The sequence below is a fragment of the Bubalus kerabau genome, chromosome 12 (assembly GCF_029407905.1).
Source record: "Bubalus kerabau isolate K-KA32 ecotype Philippines breed swamp buffalo chromosome 12, PCC_UOA_SB_1v2, whole genome shotgun sequence".
Classification (NCBI taxonomy): domain Eukaryota; kingdom Metazoa; phylum Chordata; class Mammalia; order Artiodactyla; family Bovidae; genus Bubalus; species Bubalus kerabau.
Genome location: NC_073635.1, coordinates 34,116,346 through 34,135,648, shown reverse-complemented (window position 1 = coordinate 34,135,648; position 19,303 = coordinate 34,116,346). Strand labels below are relative to the sequence as shown.

The window sequence follows — 19,303 nt, the reverse complement described above, 5'->3', positions numbered from 1 at the left end:
GATCATTAACCAGGTGGGGGCCTTTGTTCCAGGCACAGGTGATGGGCAGGTGTGATTAAGGTCATTCTCTTAAGCACCTCGGTCGTCATTCATTTTCAGCCTGCAGCGTCTCATGATGCCTGGTCCTGATGGAGCCGTCAGCTTGCTCTGAGACATCAAAACTCAAGCCCTTCTCAGCTTTCCTCCCGACTGTATTTCCTATACCCACCTGCCCTGGAGCTGAGGCCAGGCATGCTGTTTTGAAATAGTAGTGAAATTTACAGTGGGGAGTAGTTAATGTATGTTAGCTTCAAGGAAGCAGACACTCCTGAGAGGGTCTTGGGGGCCTTAATAAAGCATTTCAAGGAAGCAGAGTATCGAATTTATGCTTTTTGTGCTAAAAACATTAAGGTATTTAAATGTGTTATTCTAATCCCTCTTGCAGCCTGGGAACAGGAGGATCCTATATCTTTTATTTAAATCCCAGCCTTCCTCGACTGCGCCTAGTATAGGAAGAAACAGACGCTAACCAGTCAACTTCAGTGAATATGAAACTCAGTGTCATTCACAACATACAACCTAGTAAAGTTTTTATAAAATGCGGTTGCCCAGATCTTAATCGATTTGACACCATTTGTTGTCCATGTTGGGTTTTCAGAAGCCAGCCTCCTGTCTGAGCCCCTCTTGAGTTGCTCTGTGATAAAATTGTCATGGACACAAGTGCAGATGATAAATCCTGAACCCACAAGCTGGGTATCCTGATTTCAAAGGGAGCCCTTTCTCAGTTGCAGAGTAAGCTGATCTTTAGCCAGGGTGTCCTCCCTTTACCAAGAGCACTTCTGAAAGCCTGAGTTGCCAGGCAGCATTTACAGCCCTGGTGGAGGATCAGGTTATAAAGGTTTTGTTCTCTTAATAAAGAAGATCAGGTTCCCTCTGACTCGCGCTGTGGGATGCCTGGTCTTTCCCCCCAGAGGCTGGGGAGCAAGATGGGCCGTTAGCGGGCAGATAGTCACTGAGGTCAGTGATAAATATTAATAGATGGCCTCATCTCCACATTACGTGATAGCATCCTTCCTTTTAAAATTCCTGTTTATTGAGGAAACTTTCAGTGTTTGTAATCAAGATGTAGAGGTCATATAAAGCTGACCTCAGAGGACCAGAAAATCTGGTCTTGAAATTTTTCATCCTTAAACCTTGGGTAATGCATCCCAGTGAAAGTTCCCTGGGCGAGTTTGGTTTTCAAGGTCCAACACTAAGTGTAGGAGAATCAGGACTGTATTTTGTGCTGTGTGTTTGTGTGTGTGTGTGTGTGTGTGTGTGTGTGTACAGCTCTAAGATAGCCAGGGACCCCTCCAGATTTTATATGATTATTAAATATTAAATATAAAATGAGGTAAATGAACCTTTTAAACAAGGATATTATCAGTAGAAAAGGTTGATGTATTGTTATAGCAGTCAGTTTATATACATAGTATTTTTTAAAAGCCTCTCAAGTTCTTTTTTTGCTTCTGTCCTCCTCCCTTCCCACTTTTGCCCCCTCCGTCCCCTTCCTCCCTCTTTTCCTCCTTTTTGGTAGAGTTTGAAGATGAGCTCAAGTTCAGCTTTTGAAAGTTGAGTTCTACCTGAAGTGTCTTTTCTGGAGTGTGGAATCATTTTTACTTACTATTTATGGAAAATGAATACTTAGACCATGTTGAAAATCATCTTTGTACCTGTAGAATGCTGCAGAAATGTTACACTTTCTGCAGTTTGAATTTAATATCTGCCCACATATATGTATTAAGTTCCTAAAGTGACTGTAGAATTGTCCCAGCAGGATATAAAGCACAATGACAGGGCTCCTGCCTGCTTTCCCCCCAATCCCCGCAGAGCCAGATTTGTCATATTGTGCCCAAAGCACACACGCAACCTCCGCTGTCGGCAGAGGGAGACCGCCTTATGGCTGAAACTGGCAAAATACAGGAAATGTTATCAAAACGTGTGCATTTCAACCATACCAAAATAAGTAACGGTGCTGGCACACCTGGGTTCTTGGCTTCATTTCTTAGCAAATCCAGTGGCATGTTGGCCTGTGCGTCATAGCGTCGGCTGGACGCATCAGGGTTCATCGTTAATTCACGCGGTTGTTTGTCACCAGTAATGAGATTCCGCGTTTTATTCAGTCAGCAAGTTTAGTGCTTATTCTACTAGCCTCTGCGTTGATCGTTCCTAGTGCAAAGGCACTGAAGAGTTGGAGGTTTCAATAGAGTGTGATTTCAGACTGAAATCCTTGTGCAGAGAGCAAATACCCGGTAAGTGCTTAAACAGACCTTGTTTGGAGGACTTGCATCACCCCACATCCCGAGACTGTTTGTAGAGACTTGGTGAGCCAGTGTCTGCTCCACCCTCTAAGTGCTTGTTTAAGATGATACTCAGGGCCTCACGGTCGGCTTATCATAGTCAAAGCACAGTGATGGAGAGAGGCCCGGGGTGGAGGGGGGGCGGGGGAGTGGGAAGAGGCCAGGCTTACGTGCTAGCCCCAGGAGAGCCCTACGAGAGGCCTAAGAGCGGTGGCAGCTATACGTCACTAAGAGCTGTCCCAAAAAGCCTGTAGTAAGTCTATAATGTTTCCAGGAATGTTGGTAGGAAACAGAATCAAGACCCTTGGCCTGTTTAGTCAGGAAGCTTGTAAACAGCGTCCATTCCTGGATCACAGGCGGTGGGGGAGGGGTGCTTTTTATCTACTTCTGAGGGTGTCAAGTTTAGATCTTAAAGAGGCATCTGGTCATTTTTTGAATGCTTTCATTCACCATGTTTCTAGGTCTGTTACTTATACAGAAGTTAACGTATTTTTGTGTAGGTCGAAGAGTATTTTTTCCCCTGTTATTCATAGTATGGTTAGAGATGTAACTAATCTTAGAGCCGTGATTATGGTGGTTAGTCCCCATGGATTGAAAGTCCACTGCATGAATCGTTGGATTAGCAGTGAGGCTGGGGTGAGGGCCAGGCAGGATGAGTAAGGAAAGGTGAAAGAGACAAACAAACACACCCCGCAGAAAGGATGTGCTCAGTCACACTGAGTATATATTAATTAGGGTTCATAGAAGTAAATGCAGTTTAGGGACTAGCACTTCAAGTGCTGGTGGCCCCTCTGTGGTCTCATCCTTCCTGCTCTTTTATGAGGTCAGAGGAGGAATAGTAACTTCAGTCCTTCGGCATTTTGTAGAAAACCTCCCCTTTTATATTACCAATCAGATGTGGTTTTGAAATTTTTTAAACTTTTATTTTATACTGGAGTGTAATTTACAATGTTGTGTTAGTTTCAAGTGTGCAATACAGAGTCAAGCATGACTGGAACAACTTAGCACACACGCGCCATATACTAGTCATTTTGAAAAGTAAAAGTGAAAGTGTTAGTCGCTCAGTTGTGTCCACTCTTTGCAACCTCACGAACTGTAGCCCACCAGGCTCCTCTGTCCATGGAATTCTTTAGGAAAGAATACTGGAGTGGGTAGCCATTCCCTTCTCCAGGGGATCTTCCCAACCCAGGGATCAAACTCGGGTCTCCTGCATTCCAGGCAGATTTTTTACCATCTGAGCCACCATGCTTTATTATCTGGTTTTATACTCTGAACAAACACTTCATCATAACTGATGGTGCTGTGTTTTGGACCCCATAGATTTATACTGCTCTTTCCCCCAGGTGGGCTATGGAAAAGAGCCCACTGTCTTTGACTCTCCGTGGAAATAGCCCCTCTCAGGTACCAGTTGCACACCATCTCCTTTGGGGCTGGGCTTCTACAAGTTCAGTGTCAGTGGACCTTCTGTCCTGGGATTGCCCGTCTTCAGCCCTTCTGCCTTGGCTGCCCTTCAAACGCTGCCTCCATCTCCAGGGTGGAGATGGAGACCTCTTTCTTCTTTCCTCTCACACTAGTCCTCTTTTCTGCACTTCTCAAGCCCTGCCAATTTTTCATTCCCTTTTCTGAAAGCAGGTTTTGTAGAAAATTCCCTTGCCCGCCCTGTTACATATGATGGACGGCAAAGCAAAACGAATCTGTGCTAGTTTTCTGATTTATTGGGAAGACCTATCCCAAGACCTCTGTGAGCATCTAGGCTGCCTTTATCATCCGGGAGGGCAGGCATGCCCCAGAGGAGTTTGCACATACGGCTCCCGCCCGGCAGTGTGATTACTGAGGGGCTGTGTTTTGAGTTAGCTTGAGTTGTGTATTTCATTTGTGAAGCTGGCACATACTTGAAAGCCGCAAGCTACTGTTTTCTGAAAGCTTCTTTGCACATGAGCCTAAAACCGTCTGTATTGGATTTGGAAATTATCCAGTAACTGCCCTTTTAATGCAGCGAAATGTAGATTACAGCTGTTTCCTCTGGAAGGACCTGTAGAGTCCTAACTCATCTCTCTCCTCCTCCAGGGTGTCTCCTCTGCAGAAGTCGGAGATAGTGGATGTGGTGAAGAAGCGGGTGAAAGCCATCACCCTGGCCATCGGGGATGGTGCCAACGATGTGGGCATGATCCAGACGGCCCACGTGGGTGTAGGCATCAGTGGGAACGAGGGCATGCAGGCCACCAACAACTCGGATTACGCCATTGCTCAGGTGAGCCGCGTGGTCGACCAGCCATCACATGTAGTTGATAGAGTCCGCTGGGCATGAAGGCCAGCTGGTGCTTGACCTTCAGTCCAATCCTTCAGCTGCCCCTTTGGAGGTGGCGTGGAGGAGAACCCACCGGTGTAGCTGGGTTTCTCTCTTGGCTTCATCTTGTATAGTTACGAGGCCCTGTCCTGTGGTTTGGGTTTCTTTTTCGGCTGTGGGAAGGGCCAGGCTTTCTGTCATCCAGGTGAGAGGTCATTTCCAACAGGTGGATCTCTGATTTTATGATAATAATCTCTTCCCCTAAACCCTGCAACTGCTGCGTGTTCTCTTCCAGCATCCTCTGTGCCCAAGGATAGCTGTGCTTGTAGTACCTGTTCTCTGTATCCCCCTCCTGGCATCTCCCCTCTTCCAGAAGATGCTGTAACCCTCTCTCTCACATGGCACGTAAGGTCGGGGGAATCAGTGATTGACAGACACTGCCCTCTTGGCTGTGCCATGGGGGGCACAGGCCACTGCTGTCAGGTGAACTGTCAGGAGCGTGAACCCCAGGCTTGGGCAGCAGTTCCCCCCACCCCCCCGCCGTGGTCAGCAGAACAAAGCTTTTGGCAGTTCGATTCAGCAGAGGCTCCTGACATACTTAGTAGCTCCTGTCCTAGCAGTCGGAGACCGAACAGAATGTCCAGTTCTCAGTGACAGCCCCAAAGTGAAGGGAAATGGCCAAGCTCCTGCCCCCCTGGGATTTGCATCCAGACCATTTTTGCTGCCTGACCATCCGGGAAATCTAGGTGTCTCAGAGAACACAGACCGTTTCCTCCCGTCTCCAATCACAGTGTGCTGGGATTAAATGCCTGCTTGTTGGCTCGAGTCCCCTCGTGTTCCTCTGTGTTCAGTCTTTGGGAGAATGCATTAACCTTATCACATGAGCACGAGTAATCATGGCCTTTTCCTCCTTGATGCTGAAATCTGGGGCTGCATGTTAAGTGTGGAAGAACTTGTTGCAAGCCCAGGGATGCAGACTAGCCTTCTGCATTTTCAAGGCCCCACTTCCCGGAGCGGGTGTTCTGCTTAGATGCCATCTCAAATCCCCACCACCCCCCCCACCCGCCAGCTAGTGGTTTTGCAAACACAGAGAACAGCAGGATCCTTATAAGTCCAAAAAGTGCACGAAATCAACCTTGTTCCTTTTGTCAATTTCAAATGAATCCTCAAGATGGTGACTCACATAGGTAGGAGGAGGAATTCCGACTTTATAGGTGGGAAAACTGGGCTTCCTTTACAAGCAGTGACCTACCTCGGGTCCCAGCCCCCAGGGTCAGAGAACAGTGGACCTGCACATGACCTTGGGGAACTAGCCCCGCGCACCTGCCTGGTTCCTTTCCCGAGTCGACTGCCCCAAGGCCTGTGGGACTCGCGCTTCCTGCAGGCTGTCAGCACCTGGAGATGTTATGCACCCCAGCATTATTAAATACTTGAGTTATAGCATCATATGGCTGGCAGGGGTCTTCAGAGGTTTCCTAGGAGCTCCAGGCAAATATTTGTCCATCTTTTTCTTGCAAATGTCAAGGGAAGGGAGATTCCATGACCTGCTTTATTGAAACTGGACTAATAGGATGTGGGATCTGGAGCAGTTGGTCTCTTCAAATTAAAGGCAAATCAAAATGACAAGCAAATCAAAATGAAAGGGCAGATGCAGAGGAGAGCAGGGCTTTGTGATTCTGTTTGGGGCTTTTCTTGTCCATCCAGCCTACATCACCTGTGCTGGAGGAGCTGATGGACAGCCCCAAAGACTGAACATGGAGGAACACCAGGGGTCTCTAGCCAACAAGCATCCCTGCATGTCCCCCCATCCACCATCCTGTTCAGGTATAGACAGAGATCCCATTATTTCGGGTCTGCATTCTGCTTACCTCATAGCCTCCTCACCAGGATGTTTCCTCTGCCATAATTACTAGGTAGGACATGCCACAACTGACTGAGTTCCTTTGGTTGAAGTTAATAAAGTGATAAACGTCTTTGGTCAAAGTTCATGCCTTAGCACTTGATCTGTTTATTTTAATGTGGATGAGCACGTGTGTGGATGAGCACGATTGGAATCAAAGAATCCAATCCCTTTGATTGGATTCTTGAGAACGTGCCCTGGAAAGTTATATCCAGAAGGAAAAAAAGGTTAGCTCAAAGACTTGTCAGCTCAAAGACTTGTCCTCGGGAAAATGATGGAGTCGGCAAAGCCCTGGTTCTGTTTCTCCCCAGATGGCCTGTGCTGTGTCCACGGGGTAGCCCCAGGCTGCCGGCCAGCCCGTCGGGGCCTCACTGCACGGGGCCAGCCGGTGTCTTGTTGTGTCTCCAGCCCTCTGCTGCCTGTTCTCCTTGGAGAGAGTCATTTCTGCCCCCTGCCTCCTTAATGTTTTTTGAGCAACCTCATGAAAACAGCATTTTGATTTAGGATTTTTGTTTTGTTTTGTTTTCTGAAAAGAAATCACTGTAGCACTAAGCCAGGGCCTTCTGGATGGTTCCAACAGATGTTCTCTGTACTCATGGAAGGTTGAACGCCAGGGGGTCCGGGTCAAATACAAGCTTCCTCTTTATTTGTTTAGCCATTCCCCTTGGAATACTTGATGACCCTGTATGGGAAGCTTTATTTCTCCACGTGTACCCACTCCCGCTACTCCAGAGTCTCATTCAGCTTTTGGAGCCACATGTAGACAAGCCATCTGCAGAAACTCCCCCAGATGTGGTTCACTTGGCTTGAGCTCCTGTCCGTAGTATTAACACCAGCTATTATGTGGCCTCCTCTCAAAAAAGTGTTTAAAAAGTACTATATCTTTGGCCAGTCTTTCTTTTCTGTAGATGGTTAAATGTAATTTCAAAAGTAACTTAAAGTTAATAGGAAGTTGACGATGGCAGAACTCCTAGTATCTGTGCATGGTCCTCTCTCGTGGGAGAGTGACAGATTTGAGTTTGTGGGCTGCCCTGCAACTCAGAACAGGAGATAAGGTTTTAGTTCAAGGCAACCAAGGAGGACTCAGTGCCAGGAGAGGCTAACTGAATACATAGGAACCGTGAAGTGAAGCAGGATCACCCCTAACAATGCATACCGCCAGAACACGCCTAGACTACGACCCCCAAAAAAGCCCATCTCCCTCCCTCCGGCTCCTTGTTCACACTTTTGGAGGCTTTTGTGAAATAGGACCCAGAGGCTAAGGGGAGGCTGAGGAGATAGGATTGGAATGGTGTCCAAAGACCCCCTGCCCTGAGGAGGATTTGAGTATTTTATTGGAATATTGTTGAGTATTTCAGACTGCGAGAGCTAAGCCATTACATCACTCTCAACTTGGTGTCAGCTGCGTGTTGATGTTTTATTTGGACGGATGAATACATCACATTTCAGCACGAGGGGCTCTTACTTGTTGGAGGCCAGAAAAAGGGGAAGGAGATGGGTCTAGAAGTGGAGGGCAGAGCCTGTGTCTCTCTGTGTGTGGAGTGTCATTGTCTTTCACCTGCAGGCTGACAGTGAAAATAGGAATAGGTAGTGTCTATATGCGTATCCCTCTTCTTAAAAGGATACAGGTACATGACGGTCCCTGTCCCTTGCTCCTGTTGTTGTTACAAAATTGGTGATTGAATAGAAGCATCTGATTGCACTGCTCTTTTCTTCCAATTCTGGTTGGTCACCTCCTTTTAATAATTAATATCCTAAAAGCATTAGGGTAAATAGAATTTCACAAGACAGCAATTTGAAGTCTAGCTGTGTAACTGGGGAAAATCATAACTCTGTAGCTTAAAGAGGAGATCTTAGTCCTTCTCACCTGGCCCAAAAGCTCTGCCTCTAAAGCGAGTGGTGTTCTTGGACACCAGCAGAATCTGGGTTCCTCTACTCCCTTGCCCATCTTCTCCTCCATAGGACATTCCAGACCCTCTTTCTTTCCTTTTTCAGTTTTCCTACTTGGAGAAGCTCCTGCTGGTTCACGGCGCCTGGAGCTACAACCGGGTGACCAAGTGCATCTTGTACTGTTTCTACAAGAACGTGGTGCTCTACATCATTGAGGTGAGCAGGGCTGGCCCCTTCCTTCAGGAGGAGGGTCCTTATCAGAGGGACATTAGGTGACTTCAAGGAAGGGTTTTGTTCATGGAAAACTTAAAAGATGCTCCCCTGACGTGTGGAGACCTGCGACATCCACTCAGCCTCTTTGAAGCTGGGGACACCTTCCAGATCTAGTTTTGCTGGACCAAAAGTCAGACGTCCACGGCTGCCTTCTCCACAGCACATGCCCTTCTCTCTCTCCCTGATGGACAGAGGGACAGGGCAAGGCCCTCTCCTCTGCATGTCCCTCCTGCTGTCACTCACACCCTCCCCCACCCCCCCCCCAGTGGCCGGAGCCTGGCAGCAGACGTTGGCACATGGCTTGGTGGCTGCTGAGACGTTCCTAGGCAACCCAGTCTGGTTTTTCTTCACTGAATGGAAGGGTTTCTTGCTGGATGTCTCACGGGCTCTGCAGGCTTCCTGAGCTTTTGGTTCTTGCTTCTGGGACATGTGGATGCTGCCGCTTTAGCCGGGAGGATGTGGGATTGAGTGGGGAGGAAGCCAGGAACATAATTAAAAATGTCTCAATGAACGCATTGAGTCGCCAGCGTGTTTTTCAAGATGCGGCTTCGGTTGTAAGTGAAATACACATGCTGGTTGGAGGAACCAGCGGGGCGGAGGTGCTGGCCCAGGGATGAGTGGAAAAGACACTTCAAGTTCTGCTCCGATGGGAGCACCAGCCACCTTGTTCCTCCGCCTTTGGAGCAGCTCTACTGTAAAGGTGTGGCCGTCACGACTAAGAGATTTTCAGACGTGTTTAGGAAAGAGGCAACAGGCAGTCACTCTGGGGAAATAGGGAAGCAGTGGTCATTGTGTGTGGTGCTGGTTATTTTGTGTCTGGTTTCTCCACTCTTGGCAGAAATAATAACCGAGGCATAGATCCACTGTTTCTGATACGGTCCCTGAAAAGGCTCAGCTCAGATCATGGGACACGGGGTTTGCTAGTGGAACTGCGATTAACCGTTTCTTGACCAAATCATCTACTCCTTCCTGTTGAAGAGTCAGCTCACACCTAGAAGTTTGCATCCCTCCCTCTGTAGCCAGTTTGGAGAAGGCAATGGCAACCCACTCCAGTACTCTCGCCTGGAAAATCCCATGGATGGAGGAGCCTGGTAGGCTGCAGTCCATGGGGTCACTAAGAGTCGGACACAACTGAGGGACTTCATTTTCACTTTCTGTAGCCAAACTCCTACCAAGTAATTTCCCCAAGTTGCACAGGTTGTTCGCTGCACAAGGCTGCCCGGCCAAAGAGGCTGAAACATAGGAAAACCTAGAAGAAGGGATGTTTTTCTTACTCCCACAAAGGGCAGCCCACTTGCCTCGTCTGCTCATCTGGTGCTGCCGTGTTCAACTCCGCCCTCTCTGAGTAAGAGCTTTCAGATGTTACCCATCATAGATGCTGTGGTTTCTGTCTTCTTTCTGTCCGCATTCTTACAGTTCCCTTTCGGTGCTTAAAGATGTTTGCCAGGCCCCTCCCCACAGCCTTTTCTGTATCCGTAACAGGAGTCACTCCCGAGTGTCACTCGGGGTCACAGATAATTGGTGCTGTGGTCTGGGGCAAGGAGCACTGAGGCCCTGGTGTCGGCAAGTTCCCACGTGTCACTGTGTCTCATGTGCACGCTCATCTCTTGAAGCTGCTGGCTTCAGAAGCTTGCTCAATAATCTGGTTTTCCTCATGATCAGCACATTACAGATAGTCTAGACTTCTTATCAGAACCGTCCCCATGAAGCCCCAACCCTGGAGCTTTCCAGAGCTTCCTTGGGGGCCCTTCTTAGTCATTGACACCTACTATCTTGGCTTTTTCCTTTAAAAAAAAAAAAAAAAAGCTTCAAGTGAGCTGACTCTGAGACGAGTACAATTTCAGTCTGTCTGAAAAATTCTGTTTGGCAGACTTTCAACTCTGAACGTGCCAGGCAAGTTCCTTACATTAATATTGGCTATTGTGGCTGAGCAGCAGGGGTTAAACAGTCTTGCATAATCGGGCTTTTAAAACATTCTATATAAAATACAATGTCTCCACCACTCTATGCCCAATTTTCTCCTTGGTATGGCTGGGGGATCTTCATTTTAAAATAGGAAACGAAATCCTTCCTGAGCCCAGACAGAGCACTGACTCAGACTGCGTCTGCCATTGCTGCATAACCCTCATGGCATCAATGTGTGCACTTCAAGCATAATTCAAACATAGGAAAGTACTACGTGCATGCTGTTTTAGTGTATTTTGAGCTGAAAGATCAAAGATGGTTATAATTTGATTTGTTCATTTGCAATCAAAAGTTTTGCGTTCTAAAGGTAACCTTGTAGTTAATTACTTATGGGAGAATAAATTAAATATATTGTGTGTTTTTCTTAAATGGTTTTGTTGTAACTCAAGAAGAAACTCTTTGCAATAGCCAGGACGTTCTCATCTCAGATGCCCTGTGATACATGTAACTGTCACTTAAAAATACAAACTTGAAATAATTTGCCAACTAAAAAAGGTCTCAGTACAAAGGTATCATGCATGTATACACACATATTAGCCATTAGTAGGAGAATCATTCTTTGTGACCCCATGGACTGTAACCCTCCAGGCTCCTCTGTCCATTGGACTCTCCACGCAAGAATATTGGAGTGGGTTGCCATTTCCTCCTCCAGGGGATCTTCCCAACCCAAGGATCAAACCCATGTCTCCTGCATTGCAGGCGGATTCTTTACCACTGAGCCACCAGGGAAGCTACCGAGAAGGTTCATTACATGACTTAAATTACCAATAAAGGTGTTAGACACAGGAACCCTTGACAAGTTTGAAGAGACTTGTTGAATTCATTCACTCATTCGTTGCCAACAATTTGGAGCACCCATGCTCCAAATTCTGTGCCAGGCAGTGGGACTGCTCAGGTGTATGTTTCAGAAAGCCCATCCTGCCTGCATTAGAGATGCTTGAATGGGCAGACATCACTGTTTTAAAGTATAATTAATACACCGTAAGATATACCATTTCTTGGTGTACAGTTCCATGAATTAAAATGGGGTTTTTATCATTAGAAACTAGCTGGCAGTTTTCTGTCTGCCTCTCACAGATGATGACAAACAAAAATGTTACAGAGAGTCCTGTGGATGGACGATGATAATGGTCCACTGTCCATAAAGCAGTGTGAATGTATATGGTGGCACGATGGTAAAGAACCTGCCTGCCAGTGCAGGAGATGAGACGTGGGTTTGATCCCTGGGTTGGGAAGATCCCCTGGAGGAGGAAATGGCAACCCACTCCAGTGTTCTTGCCTGGAGAATCCCATGGACAGAGGAGCCTGGAGGGCTACAGTCCATGGGGTTGCAAAGAGTTGGACATGCACGACTGAGCACACATGTGTGAATGTATATACTAATGTCACTGAACTACACACTTGGAAATGGTTAAGACGGTGAGCTTTATGTGAATTTTGCCACAATTTTTTGCTAAAATGTTAAAGAATGTCACAAGCATTTGGCTGCTTTAGTCACATTGAGGGGAAACCAAAAAAATGCACATCAGCTTATTGAAGGCTTGAAAGACAAACCTTACACGTAGTTTTGTACTAAAACTAAGCAGATGCTGAGTTTAATGGCTGTGACCAGAGGGACCATACTTCTCAGAAGGAGAAACCTTGTCATGGGGCTGACTTGGGAGAAGGGTGGCTTCACAAGCTGGCCAAGCAGGTGGGACCCCTATTAGCCAGTTGGAGGGGAGTGTGCCTTGAATTAGCAGAAACAAGGAGGGCATGGGTGGCCACCGGAGTGGCCAGAGGAGGGGCCTAAAAATAAGATAGGAGCTTTGTTGCTCTTGGAGGCTGTGATTCGTTTTTCATTCTGGAATAGGCATGTTCCACAGTTAAAGCAGCTTCAGAAAATGTGTCTGTCAATGTGGCAGGCAGATGGTAAGCAGAGACCTTTAACGTACTTCTGTGGTTTTAACCTGGGGCATGAATCCTGGCCATCATGATGGTGAACAGTTGGTGGTTCCTAATACAGAGAATAACCATGACACATAGATATTGAGGTGGAAAAAAAATGGGAATTTTTATACCACGTAGAGTGAGTGCCTACTTATTTTTGGCACCATATATAAGAAATTTTAATGTTTTCTTGGGGTCATTAAATTGGTATGGGATACAGGCCAGGAAATGGGATGCATATTAGCCTGGTGGTCTGGAAATATTATCACCGAATGAGAAATAGAGATTTAAACTATTGCATTTTGGGGTTGTGGTAAAGAACCCTCCTGCAAACGCAAGTAGATGTAAGATACATAGGTTTGATCGCTGGGTTGGGAAGATCCCCTGGAGGAGGGCACGGCAACCCACTCCAGTATTTTTGCCTGGAGAATCCCATGGACAGAGGAGCCTGGCAGTCTACAGTTCATAGGGTCACAAAGAGTTGGACACGACTGAATCGACTTAGCATGCACACACGTGATCCAGATGAACAAGACAGAGCCCTGGCTCTTGGAGTCAAGCGAGGGGACACAAAGAAGAGCACCCACCATTCAGACAACTTCCAGGAAGAAGTTGCAATGAGATCTGTCAGAAGGCGTGCTTCACATCCAGGAAGGGTGGCAGCCTCCAGGTTCTAGGATGAAACAAGTCAACACCTGAAGGATGAGGAGGGGCTGGAGGGGATGGTTAGACCCATGTACCAGGGGGAGCCCACACCTGCTGTTCCCACCCCATGCCCTGTTTATTCCAGCTCTGTAGAGAAATAATACAAGTAAACAATAGGGTAATTGGGACTTTATGTTTCAGTGGGAAGGTGGCTGCAGAACTAGTTAGACGTGGGCTCAGGGCCAGCCTCTCAAAGCCTAGTTGGTCGCTGCTGGTCCTTAGAGCTGGGAGTGTGTTAGCAGAAGGCGAGGGGAGGAGAAAGGGAGAGGAGCAGTCACCAAGCCAGAGGAGTGTTAGCAATCCGGAGGGATCCCCCCACCAGATACCCGAGCACTTTGAACTTTATAAAAATAGACTCTTACTGCTTTTTACAGGTGACAATATATGCTTTTTTAATGATGTTTTTGCAGCTGCTTTACCTAAGAGGATCGTTATAAAGATTCAGCGTTCTGGAAGAAAAAAGTATTCAGCCATGGCTGTTATAAAAATTGAGTCTCTAACTCCATAAAATGTTTAAGCCTCCCTGGAATTTAAAAAAAAAAAAAAAAAAAAAGAGGCGCAAGTCCAAAAACAAAAAAAGACTTCGAGAGCTCTATGGTATGCATTATTCCAGGTGACCACATTTCCCCACCACCTGGTACTTGGGCCAAAAAAGAAAAAACAAAACAAAACACCCAAACCCAGCAAAGTGTCCAGCTCATCACGTCTGGTCTGCATTAAAGCTCACAGGTTCCAACTCGCTTCCCTTCCCGAAGGCCTCCTGCTTCCAGAGACAGCTCCACACAGGGCAGTACTGGGTGCTTCTCTATCCACCAGATCGGTGGGGACGTCCAGGCACAATGAGTGACCAGCACCCAGTAAACACACACTCAGCTGAACGGGTTTCAGTAGAGGCCAGCCTCTAGGAAACGGTCAGGCTTTTTGGTTTTCTTTTTTGTTTGTTTTGTTTTTGTTTTTAGAAGAGAAGGTTTGCACTTTGTCCTGTGTGTCTTGCCTTTTAGGAAATGCCTTTCTGGTCTAACCTTAAATCTTTCCTGGTGGAATTTTCACATGGAGAAATATCCCCTCCAAGTATTAGACAGTTAATTCATTTTACAGTGTGTTTAATCTCGTCTTTTGAGAGTGAAGTATAATTTTGATTGCATTCTTTACACACTTTACGGGCTTCCCAGGTGACTCAGTAGTAAACAATCCACCTGCCAATGCAGGAGACGAGACGTGGTTTCGATCCCTGGGTTGGGAAGATCCCCTGGAGAAGGAAATGACAAACCACTCCAGTATTCTTGCCATGGACAGAGAAGTCTGGCAGGTAGAGTCCATGGGGTCACAAAGAATTGGACATGACTGAGCACATGAGCACACACACTTTCCTACTCAAACTAACTTCTATTTCAGCTGAAACTCTCAAATAGACTTTTCACTCTCAGGAAGTTGACTTTACCAGTTAGGTTTTTCATCTACTGTTTTTTCTTGCCATTTTCCTCTGTTTGATTTTCTCTTCTGAAATGCATTTTCTCCTCTCCTTTCTTCTGCCAGTAGAGACTGGATTTCCTAAAACTGTTGAAACCAGGTTTCCTTTCATTTTTTTTAAATATAAATTTATTCATTTTAATTGGAGGCTAATTACTTTACAATATTGTATCAGTTTTGCCATACATCAACATGAATCTGCCATGGGTGTACCATTCCTCTGGGTCATCCCAGTGCACCAGCTCTGAGCATCCTGTATCATGCATCGAACCTGGACTGGCAATTCGTTTCATATATGATATTATACATGTTTCAGTGCCATTCTCACAAATCATCCCACCCTCACCCTCTCCCACAGAGTCCAAAAGACTGTTCTATACATCAGTGTCTCTTTTGCTGTCTCGCATACACGGTTATCGTTACCATCTTTCTAAATTCCATATATATGTGTTAGTATACTGTATGGTGTTTTTCTTTCTGGCTTACTTCACTCTGTATAATAGGCTCCAGTTTCATACACCTCATTAGAACTGATTCAAATATATTCTTTTTAATGGCTGAGTAATACTTCATTGTGTATACGTACCACAGCTTTCTTATCCATTCATCTGCTGATGGACATCTAGGTTGCTTCCATGTCCTGGCTATTATAAACAGTGTTGTGATGAACATTTGGGTACACGTGTCTCTTTCAATTCTGGTTTCCTCAGTATGTATGCCCAGCAGTGGGATTGCTGGATCATAAGGCAGTTCTATTTCCAGTTTTTTAAGGAATCTCCACACTGTTCTCCATAGTGGCTGTACTAGTCTGTATTCCCACCAACAGTGTAAGAGGGTTCCCTTTTCTCCACACCCTCTCCAGCATTTATTGCTTGTAGACTTTTGGATCGCAGCCATTCTGACTGGCGTGAAATGGCACCTCATTGTGGTTTTGATTTGCGTTTCTCTGATGAGTGATGTTGAGCATCTTTTCATGTGTTTGTTAGCCATCTGTATGTCTTCTTTGGAGAAATGTCTATTTAGTTCTTTGGCCCATTTTTTGATTGGGTCATTTATTTTTCTGGAATTGAGCTGCAGGAGTTGCTTGTATATTTTTGAGATTAATCCTTTGTCAGTTGCTTCATTTGCTATTATTTTCTCCCATTCTGAAGGCTGTCTTTCACCTTGCTTGTAGTTTCTTTTGTTGTGCAGAAGCTTTTGATTTTAATTAGGTCCCATTTGTTTATTTTTGCTTCTATTTCCAATATTCTGGGAGGTGGTCATAGAGGATCCTGCTGTGATGTATGTTGCAGAGTGTTTTGCCTATGTTCTCCTCTAGGAGTTTTATAATTTCTGGTCTTATGTTTAGATCTTTAATCCATTTTGAGTTTATTTTTGTGTATGGTGTTAGAAAGTGTTCTAGTTTCATTCTTTCACAAGTGGTTGACCAGTTTCCCCAGCACCACTTGTTAAAGAGATTGTCTTTTCTCCATTGTATATTCTTGCCTCTTTTGTCAAAGATAAGGTATCCATAGGTGTGTGGGTTTATCTCTGGGCTTTCTATTTTGTTCCATTGATTTATATTTCTGTCTTTGTGCCAGTACCACACTGTCTTGATGACTGTGGCTTTGTAGTAGAGCCTGAAGTCAGGCAGGTTGATTCCTCTAGTTCCATTCTTCTATCTCAAGATTGCTTGGCTATACGAGGTTTTTTGTATTTCCATACAAACTGTGAAATTATTTGTTCTAGCTCTGTGAAAAATACCATTGGTAGATTGATAGGGATTGCATTGAATCGATAGATTGCTTTGGGTAGTATACTCATTTTCACTATATTGATTCTTCCAACCCATGAACATGGTATATTTCTCCATCTATTAGTGTCCTCTTTGATTTATTTCACCATTGTTTTATAGTTTTCTATATATAGGTCTTTAGTTTCTTTAGGTAGATATATTCCTAAGTATTTTATTCTTTTTGTTGCAATGGTGAATGAAATAGTTTCCTTAATTTCTTTTTCTATTTTCTCATTATTAGTGTATAGGAATGCAAGGGATTTCTGTGTGTTGATTTTTATATCCTGCAACTTTACTATATTCATTGATTAGCTCTAGTAATTTTCTGGTGGAGTCTTTAGGGTTTTCTACATAGAGGATCGTGTCATCTGTAAACAGTGAGAGTTTTACTTCTTCTTTTCCAATTTGGATTCCTTTTATTTCTTTTTCTGCTCTGATTGCTATGGCCAAAACTTCCAAAACTATGTTGAATAGTAGTGGTGAAAGTGGTTTCCTTTCATTTTTACAGTTAATTTTGAGATAATGTCTTGGCACAAATCCATTGTGATTCCTACCTGTCCCTGTTCATCTCTGTACACTGGGGGGCACTGGGCTGAGCAGGTATGCTGGAAGGTCCAAGATCAAGAATGGAGGATTCAGGACTACCCTAGTGGTCTAGTGGTTAAGACTTCGTGCTTTTACTGCAGGGGACATGGATTCAGTCCTTAGCTGGGGATGAAGATCCCACCTCCCACACAGAACAGCCAAAAACTAATTTTTTAAAAAAATTTTCTAAAAAATGGAGAATTTGATTATAGACCCAGAAGAGACAAAGTGACAACAGAAGGCGCCTTCTGTAGACGACAAAGTCGGCAGCGGTGAGGGGCCGGTAACAGTAACAGACAGAGGGTATTGATTGATGATGTGTGACTCCAATGGCAGAAAAGTCTTTTCCATTATAGGTTACAAGATATTGAACATAGTTCCCTGTGCTATATAGTAGGTCCTTGTTGTTTACTTTATATGTAGTAGTATGTGTTTGTTAATCCCAAACTCCTAATTTATCCATCCTCTTTCCACTTTCATAACTGTAAATTTGTTTTGCATCTGTGAGTCTATTTCTGTTTTGTAAATAAGTTTGTATTATTTTTTTTAAGATTCCATGTAGAAGTGATAGCATATGATATTTGTCTTTCTCCTGACTTCACCTAGTATGATAATCCCTAGGTCCATCCATGTTGCTGCAAACTGTATTATTACATTCTTTTTTATGGCTAATATTTCATTCTTGGTGTGTGTGTGTGCGTGTTTATATATATCAGATCTTCTTTATCCATAAATGTTTAACTTGCATCCGTGGCTTGACTATTGCGAATGGTGCTGCTATGAACATTGGGGTGCATGTATCTTTTTGAATTAGAGTTTTCAACTTTTTTGGATATATGCCCAGAAGTGAGATTGCTGTGTCATATGGTAGCATGGCTCATAGTTTTAAAATATCTTTTATAGGCAAGTAAAATGTAATTACTTATGGTAATGCAATTCATCTTTCTGTTTCTTGTACTTGAGAGTTTTCTGGCTTTGACTTTTAGTTGAAATCATTCCTATTAATAAGCACCACATTAGAAACTCATCTTCCCTCCAGTAAAGGCCTATACCCTTAAGTGGTAGTTAATCTCTGCTGCATTCTGACAGCTCATTTGAGCCCCTGTATTGGTTTTCCAACAGGTGCCCTTTCCTTCTTATTTCCAAGGTCCTGGCAGACCCAATAGACTGTTTCAAGAAAGCTCAAGAGTAATGTATATATCTTCTTGCCTGATCTTTCAAACGAGGAGAGACAAAGTAGATTAGTGCTATCAGATGCGGCCAGTACCTCCAAAGCATGCCATTAAAAGAATATTGATTAAATATTGGCCTCTTTTATCTGGGGATCATTGGATTAAGTTTATCATTGCTCCTTAACTAAGCTGCATGTTGTTCTGATAATCTGTTGTGGGACACTTGTCAATTTGAAAATTGCTTTTTCGTAACATGGGCTATTAATTAGAAGCTGTTACCTCCTCATTAGCTTCACCTAATTAGTTTCCCTTATTCCTTTGAAAGTATTTATTAGTAAGGTATGCCATTCTCCTATTTTATAAGGTGTAATTTACATGCACAAAATTAATACTTTTTAGCATACAGTTCTGTGAATCTTAACAAATGCATTGCCACTCTCGGATATAGAACAGTGTCATCATTACCCAAACCTCCCCCAGCTCCCTTTGTATCAGCTCCTACCCCCACACCCAGTCCCTGGAAATGACTGGTCTGGTTTCTGATGCTATAGTTTTGCCTTTCTTAGAATGTCATACGCATGTAACTGCATAGTGTGTGGTCATGCTGGCTCCTCCTTGCAGCATAATGCTTTTGGGATTCATCCACATTGTTGAGAGTGTCAGTGGTGTATTCTTTTTTATTGCTGAGTAGTATTCCTTTATGGACTTCACTGGTAGCTCAGCTAGTAAAGAATCTGCCTGCAATGCCAGAAACCTGGGTTCGATCCCTGGGTTGGGAAGATCCCTTGGAGGAGGGCATGGCAACCCACTCCAGTATTCTTGCCTGGAGAATCCCATGGACAGAGGAGCCTGGTGGCCTACAGTCCATGGGGTCACAAAGAGTTGGACACAACTGAGCGACTAAACACAGCACAGTATTCCTTTATAGGAATAGAGTTTCCCATGGTTGGGGAGTTCTGGAAACCCAATCCCAGTGGGTTGAGAACCAGGGGCCAGGAAGTCAGTGAACTCCAGATAATATCATAGTTTAAGGAA

General features: G+C 44.8%; 1 protein-coding gene across 1 annotated transcript in view; it reads left to right on the top strand.

Annotated features, from left to right (window-relative positions):
* Window positions 1–19,303, top strand: part of LOC129624506 (phospholipid-transporting ATPase IB) — a 410,556-nt gene that overhangs the window by 197,429 nt on the left and 193,824 nt on the right. The window contains exons 26-27 of the mRNA XM_055542522.1: window positions 4,386–4,569; window positions 8,501–8,611. Coding sequence (XP_055398497.1) covers window positions 4,386–4,569; window positions 8,501–8,611 — 295 coding nt within the window. The remainder of the gene's footprint in view (window positions 1–4,385; window positions 4,570–8,500; window positions 8,612–19,303) is intronic.